At 41.0% G+C, this 7986-nt stretch overlaps 1 protein-coding gene across 1 annotated transcript; it reads left to right on the top strand.

Annotated features, from left to right (window-relative positions):
- The first annotated feature begins 834 nt into the window (after positions 1–834).
- On the top strand, positions 835–4154 carry LOC149815356 (uncharacterized). Its single transcript, XM_089989139.1, has 3 exons — positions 835–1269; positions 2090–2372; positions 3772–4154. The coding sequence occupies exons 1-3, from the start codon at positions 1159–1161 to the stop codon at positions 4044–4046; spliced, it is 669 nt and encodes a 222-aa protein (XP_089845265.1). The 5' UTR covers positions 835–1158; the 3' UTR covers positions 4047–4154.
- The last annotated feature ends 3832 nt before the right edge of the window (positions 4155–7986 follow it).

The following is a 7986-nucleotide window of genomic DNA, read 5'->3' as shown; positions in this document are numbered from 1 at the left end:
GTCACCTTGTTTTGCCAAGTTGGACGTTGCAAGTTCAAAACCCAACGGCAGGGTTATTTAACTGGTGGGGGTCTGCATAACCCTTAAAAAAAAAACCATGTAGATCGCATTTGAAGAATCGTGCAAGAAACATAAAAAAACTTAAATATATTACAGTATTGTCCTAAGGGTTCCTTTCCCACGATTAGGGTCTGTAAATGGCTCAGCCAACCAAGCCAAGTTTGAGCTCATAATCAACCCAAGTTAAACTAGCTGAGTTCTAGTTAGCTTCTTTATAAGGAAAAATACATTGTTTTAGCGTTGCAAGAAATAAGATTGCAAAAATACATGTAACATATATCTAAAATATATATTTTTACTGCCTAACGAGCTTATACAGTTGAGCAGAATCGTTTACTTATTGTTCAAGTTCAGCATGTCGAACCTTTTTTACTAGTTTGAATGACCTCTTTATGAGGTGAAAATATCAGGTGCAATATGATTGCACAATTATTTGTGCATTAAGCACCTGATCACCCTCCATCTTGGGGACAGGGCCTGTCAAGTGTGGGGCCCAACACCTGATGGAGGGTGATGAGATGATGCACAAATTTTTGTACAATCATATTATATTGCACCCGTTCCGGATTCAGCCATGACCAGCTCAGCTTGATTCCCAACCCTACCCAGGACGGTAGCAAATATTTACCAAATATTCAGATCCTTGTCTAGTGCCGGGTCTACCAAAATTCTAATCCAAGATCCAATGAGAGGGTATTTTCGCTATACCTAAACCCGAACCGAATCCGAACCGCTGGCACATGTGCTAATAGTTCAGATTGTTTATCATTGTTTGTGTGCGCGCGCGCGCGCGCGTTCCTGCGTGCGCGTGAGAGAGAGGGTTTTCTGGAGAGATCTAGAGAGAGAAAGCAACCCACTCCCTCCGTTTCTCTGTCTACCTACAAGCAGAACCGTTTCATTGCTCCCGCGATCCTCAGAAGTCACAACCAGCGGAGAGAGAGAGTTGGGGTGTTGGCATTTTTTCTTCTTTTTTATTTTTCGTTATTGCTTTTTTCTGTGTCCATCTTCCCTTTCCTTCCGTGGATTCCGGCCGCTGTTTTTGGCCCTTAGCACGCCAGATTCCGGCTTACTCTTTCCGTCAGGTTCCGGCGAGTGTAGATGGCCGTGTTTGTGTCCGGAAAGATGAAGAGGAAGGATCTCGAGGACGATCTGTTTGACGACTTCGCCGATTTCTCGTTGTCGTCTCCAGCGAGGAAGATTCGCCGCCTGGTATGCCCTCCCTGCTTCTTCTTTTTCATTCCCTATTTTTTAGTTTTTATAATCTTGGACATTTTTATCTGTATATATTTTTATTAGTAGAAGCTTTTTGTTTGGTTGATTATTGGCCTGTCTTAGAATTAAAAGGAATAGTCGAAATAATTAGGGAATTTTTCACTATCCCACCGCCACCAACACCAACACCAACAACAACAAATAATAATATGCTAATTATAAACCAATGTAATTTGGGGAAAATCCTTTTGTGGTAAGTATAATGTGAACATAGGAGTAGAAAAGAAAAGTGGTGGCTCTCTGTATAGAAGTGATTCTGGGCAACTTGTTGAACGAGTTACGAGAGAGATTAAAACCATTGTAACGAAATTCAGCGTCAGAATTCGTGATAAATTTAAAGACGCCTTTGGATAGAAACTTTAGAACTGAAAACCCCAGTTGGGGAGTGATCCGTTCTCTTCTTTATGGTGAGTGATGGAAATTGGTTCCGAGTTTTGCCGGGAAACTTGTCTGTGCGTGTGGCGGATCCGAGTTAGTTAGAGTGATTTGAATTGGTTCTGGAAATTTATATGTGTGACTATTGCTGGTCCAAGCGATCTGTTAGATCAGGACCAGACATTCTTATGTTTTCAATTTTTAATAAACCTGACCCATTCATTATCTCTGTGTGTTGGGCTAAATTTACAGGACGGTATAGTGACTAACCATGGAACAAGAAACGGAATTATCATGTGGCCTCTGTTCATGCTTCCTTTTGCTTTTTTACTTTTCTTATGGTTATGTCTGAGGTACTTTTTTCTTCTTTTTGAATTTATAGGGTGGCGTAATGCCTCCAATTATCGAAGAAGAACCAGAATTTGCTGTAGTTTCTGAAGATCAATTTCATGGCGAACGTCTTTTAGACATGAAAGATGATAAGAAACAGTTGGAATCTGTAATCGATGAAATGGATCCTCCTGTTTCAGTGAACAAGGAGAGGTCTCTGGTTATTTACAAGCTGATGAACTCACCTTCATACGTGCCACTGCTGGATTTGAAGCCGGCAGTATCGACAGGCAGTTTTTTCACAGTTAATTCAGAACTTTTCCCAGATTTGAAAAGTAAGATTTACCTTATGACCTTGCATTGGTTTTGATTTTTCTGTTTGGGTACTTCTTTATTGGAATGAATCTAGTGTTTTAATGATTAATCTTTTCTTCTTGCTTTGAAGACAACTTTGAGATTGAGATAACATTCAGTCATCTTCGTTGTAAGACATTCTGACTCTAGGTTTCATGAACACGTGAATTTTGGTTGACTGATAACCAATCTCTATTGTATTTTTAACATGTCTACAGATTTCTATCATACCTTAATTTTAACTGACGTTTTGCCATTTTCCCTAATGCCAATGCTGTGGATGGAGAAATGTTGTCTTCTTTGTGTAATACTTTTGTTCTGCAACACTTGGGAAGGTATTTGGATGTACCCTTGAGATGCATTTTGCATAAAAAGATTATGCAATTTGCTGCGTATTTGATATGTGTGAGTCAGCATGTCTTTTAGGGTGAATGTTGGTGAGATAAAAGTTAGTTTTATATAATTTTTTTCTAAAAATCTATTTTGTCCCAAACCCATTTCTTCCAAAAACGTGCAGCCAGATATCCACTTAAAGTGTGACTTCTTGTTGGGTTTTTGAAGGGGGAGGGGGCATCTTGTGTTGGTTGCTACAGAAACAGTGCTGCTGAAAATATTGTGGCTTAATTAACCACACATGTTTTCTGATTCTTGTGTTTTGTGACCATGTTACCTATCTCGGGGTGCTCAAGCAGCAGAACCAATTCCAAGATGAAGTCTTGGTTGTGATATGGACAAGCAGTCCATTATTTAACATGTTATATAGGTTCATTCTGAAGGAAGTATTTTACCTACACAAGAATATCACCTTCTTAAACTTTCTTTATCATACCATTCAATGTTGCTGAATGAGTACACCTTGTATACCTTTTTGAACCCGACTAAATGCAAGACTTATCCTAAATGCATGATCCCTCCAAGTTGGCGGTTGGCCGCTCCTATGTATTGCATTTCTACTTGTTATTAAGGGCCATTGTCTGGTTCAGTGGCAAGGTGCTCAGGCTGTCAATATGGAGATTCAGGTTCAATTCTTGAGGTGGGCCACTTGTTTTAGAAGGTTAGGACCGACCCCAGTATACCCTCCCCAGTACCCCAGAGTACAGATCGCACTGGGTATTGCCCCGTTTCATATTATGAAGCAAGTGTGATTACCATCAATCCAATAGCCATAACAAACATCCTGGCTGGTTCTCTTGCAAATCAGTGGCATGAATTTTTACCGTTCCATGTTTTCAATTCTACAAGGATTGGTTGTATGGTCTTCACCAAGCTGGGGTTTACCATGTTCTAAGCCTGAAGGAACACTGGTCATGCCTGCAGCTGTTTATGTATTTCTTTGCAAACGAAGATTTAACGGTGTTTGTGCTCTGCTGTTTCTTTCAGATCAACGAGCCACTCGACGAAGCACAACTTCCTTACTTGGAGTCCGAACAAATGATAGCTTGGCCATGGTTCCGTGGGTGCCTTCGTCTCATCTCCCTGCAGGTGACATAGCAGCAGCCAAAGCAGATGAGCCAATTGAAGCTGAAGAGATTGAGGACATGGTAACAGATGGGGTCATGGAACTACAGCCTGCAGGCATGGCCACGGGGGTTGAAGGTTTGCAGTGGCAACAGCACTGCGTGACTCATACCACTCCCGTCATGTGGTCTTGGTAGGGATTAGTTTCTCTGCACTCGTGTGTACCTCTGTTAAGCTGATTCCCCTTTTTGCTGTGAACTTACATGAAGAGATGTAAATAGAAACGGCTCAATTTATGAGGAAAATCCACGCTAGGCTACTCTTACGTTTGGAGAGTGAGAAAAACAGAAAATACTGAAAGAAATTGCATAAATTCAAAAAAAAAATAGCAATTTTAACCATCGAACTTTGATTAACAACTATAACTATTCTCCTTTTAACTTCTTAAGATAATCTTTTAAAAGTATAAGTTTTATCCTAAAAATATCAATCTGATATAGTGATCCAAATACAAGAATTAAAATAGAAATCCAAACGAATCTTTATGAACTTGGGTCTTTTGCTATGCTTTTGCATCATTTTGCATGGGTTGGAGAAGACTTGCTCTCAAGTTTGAATCTCGTTGGTAATTTTTTCAATCTCATTTCACTTTGTGGGTTATGAATCCACAATAGGAAACTGAATCTTAATGATGTTCTATAAACTGAATATATGTTTCAATATGTATTTGAAAACTGGGAATAGTTTGTTCAAATCAACCAAAGTTACGTTAGATGCCTCTAATGTAAAATGAGTCAAATAGATGATAAAGACAAAATTTGGATCTATTATAAAGGAATTTCACCTGTGGTTGCTTGTGGAAGCTTATATTGATTGAGTTTGAGCTAAGTTGAAGATCTTAAATGAGTTTGAATTGTGTAATATGGATATAAGACAATCTTCAATTTGATTATTAGGCTTTGGATCTGAGATATATTTGGGTATGGGTAAGGTTTGTTAAGGTCACTTTGGATTGGGTTAAGTGGGTCTAGTGTTAGATTTTTGAGACCTAAGGTGGGTTCAAGCGAATCTACTAAGATAGGTTTGGATCTATGAAGAGACTTTGAATCCAAATTATCTTTATTTGGATATAAAAATTCAGATAGGTCCCGAGGGGATTTAAATGAAGACTCATTTTGGGTACGCTCTAACAAGGTATTATCAAATTGGGTTTGGTTTTGGGTCAAAGGCAAGAGGTATGAACCCATAAAACATACTTGCATCATTTGCTTCAACTCGATCTATGTATGATTGTTGTAAGTCTGTGAACCATCTTCTAGCCTCTTGACGCAATGCGAATTTGGTTAAGAGTGTTTTTTGAAGATCCATTTTATTGCTTAAATCCAATTAAATAAAGGTTTTTTTATCGCAATAACATGTGAATTCCAAAATACAAAACTCTTCACCGTACTCAATATAGATTTGATGCTCTCAGCATTACTTTGGGGGTTTTTGGTAAATATTTAGGCATTGGAGCTTATGTAAGTTTTGGGTGTTTGGTTAAGGTTTTAGTTTGGTGACGTGGAGGATCTTGGACTAAGGTAGGATCTAGAGATTTGAGTAGAATATGGTGGGTCTTGATAGGTAGGTTGTTCATAATGGGTGATTGGGTGGTCTTAAATGGATTTTGAGATAGGATTGGGTCTAAATATTGATTAGGTAGGTCAAAAGAATGGTATTGAGATTGATTTGGTGGTTAAATATGAGTTATAGACTTGACTCATATAGTTTGGTAGTCATTTGAAGACAAGGGTCAAGTTTAAGGGTTTAGGGTTCTGGACTTGAAATAAGAGTTTGGGGTCGGGATCGATTTCTAGGTTTGAATCGAGGTAGTATCTTAAATAGGGATGGCAGTGGATCGGGACGAGGGACAAGGTCTCCACCCTCGTCTGGTTTCAAAATCTGAACCTTCATCCCCGCCTCCGTCCTCGCACAGGGATGGATTTTAACCTCCACCCCCGCCTTCATTTTCGTTTTATGCCCTTCATTCCCGGTCCAAACAGGGGCGAGGTGGGGCAGGCCCCGTTTCCCCTTAGTCTATAGTCATCCCTTAAAAGATTGGAAATGGGTCGGGGATTGGGATGGGGGAGGTCAGGAAAAAGCTTAAGTCCATCCCCACCTCCATCCCCCCCCCCCCCACGGGGATAGATTTTAACCTTCATCCCCGCCTCCATCCCCGTTGCCCCCGGTCCACTGCCATGGCTGCCACCGGCCAAGGAAGGCAAGCGGTGGATCTACGGCCATTTTTCTACCGGTGGTCGGGCCGTCGGTGGCTGGATCTCCAGCCAGCTCAATAGAAGGGGAAGAGGCAGAAGCACCCCCAACGCCGGGATGGTGGAAGTCGAGGATGACTCCCGTTGGCAGGAAGGGGCTTGGCGGGCCAGGTCGGGTTGGGTAGGGCATTGGAGATGGGAGAGTCGAGAGAAAAAGATGGAAGGGGGGTGGCGATGTAGGTGCTAGAAGGGCAGAATGGTGACAGCCAGGGCTCGTGTCGGCATGTCACGACTAGTGGGTGGTCGCCTGTGGTACTCCGGCTAGGGACGGCCTTCTGTTGGGCGGGATCAGCTCATGAAGATAGAAACTGACGAAGGTTGCCAACATCGGTCGCATGTCATTTTGAGGAGCCTTGGAAGACTTCAACCGGTTGGTGAGGATCCCGTTGGGGCTCTCATTCAAGCCCAATTCCTTTGAGGCTGGTTCCTGTGATCGGGCCCAAACACATTTGTAAGTGTTCGGCCCGCTTGAGTAGCGAGGGAGGCGTGCGGAAGGGGGCAGCCTGTGACGTGGCATCCATTAGTTTGGGCTGATTGGATCATGTGTTCGGACCGGAACACTGGATCTGCTCACAATTGTTTTTCCCAAAATCATCCCTATTGTCATTTCCCCACCTAGGATCTCATTGTTACAAGTGCTTTTGATCATCTCTGTCCCCCACTGTTCAATTGAGCAATCTTGGTTTGACCGCAGGTGGATCCGCAAGTTAGGTCGGCTAAGAAAGGAGGCTGGATCAGGTGCAATATCATTGCACAAAAATAATGTGCCGCTGCAACTGAGCACCCTTCATCTTTTTAACATAGCTTGTGAGACATGGAACAGAATAGGAAGGGCGTTCAGGTGCAGCAGTATATTGGTTTTATGCAACTTGTGTGGAAATGTTTTAGTCAGAGTCCATTTTTGTTAGGCCCCACATAAAACATGGTGTACCTTTTTTTTTTTTTTTGTTGAATCTATTTATTAAGAAACGTGTTAGAATCTTTTATAGTCAAGGTTTAGCATAGTATGAGCGGTCGATTTTTTCAACCCCTTAAAAAACCCATACATGAAAAATGCTTAATCTAATGCTTGTTATATATATATATATATATATATATATATATATATATATATATATATATATAGATAGATAGATAGATAGAGAGAGAGAGAGAGAGTAATGCGGTTGGTTTGCTAATTTTTCTCATAGAACTGTAAGTTTTGTTTAGTGGGAACAGACTTTTGGAATCTGACCTGTATTCAAGGTTTTTAGGTGATCCAAAATCAATGGCTATGAAGGCATCAGTTTTTACAGGCTGATAAAATCACATTTTTCCGTTGAAAAAACATGATCCAAAAGTTGACTCTCACTAAATAAAGCATTCTAAAGACATTTAACCGTTCATTTATCTTAAAACACTTCAAACTATGAGGCCTAACTGGACATATAACAAGAAAAGTGGGTATAATATTATCACTTCTCTCTCTCTATATATATATATTGGTTTGGTTTGATGTTTTTTTTTCTTATGTATTGGTCTCAAACAAGAGTTTTTATTATTATTTATAATCCCAAGAAACTGCACCAGACACGAAGACTTGGTCACCGTGGCTCAGCCTGCCATACCTATGGTCATTGTGCCAGCAGCCTAAAAACTTTGAAGCTAGGACCCCCACCCCCGGGGGCTATGCTAGGCTTTGGCTTGTGCATAGGTGCAACACCCACAAGAATCAAACCTTAACTGCCCATCTAGCAACCAGCCTCACCCGCCACCCACCCTTGGGACCCCCAACCAAGAGCTTGAACCCTTTTTTTATTAAAAAAAACTATCATATTGTTCTTGT

This window comes from Nuphar pumila, chromosome 15 (genome assembly GCF_984573655.1).
Source record: "Nuphar pumila chromosome 15, dmNupPumi1.hap1.1, whole genome shotgun sequence".
In the NCBI taxonomy this organism is placed as follows: domain Eukaryota; kingdom Viridiplantae; phylum Streptophyta; class Magnoliopsida; order Nymphaeales; family Nymphaeaceae; genus Nuphar; species Nuphar pumila.
This window is presented reverse-complemented; position numbering and strand designations above follow the sequence as displayed.

Bases quoted from the DNA above. Each gene is read 5' to 3' on its own strand.
- LOC149815356 (XM_089989139.1), top strand. From the start codon at position 1,159: ATGGCCGTGTTTGTGTCCGGAAAGATGAAGAGGAAGGATCTCGAGGAC. The intron at 1,270-2,089 runs GTATGCCCTCCC...TTGAATTTATAG, and splicing joins CGAGGAAGATTCGCCGCCTG to GGTGGCGTAATGCCTCCAAT. The intron at 2,373-3,771 runs GTAAGATTTACC...TGTTTCTTTCAG, and splicing joins ACTTTTCCCAGATTTGAAAA to ATCAACGAGCCACTCGACGA.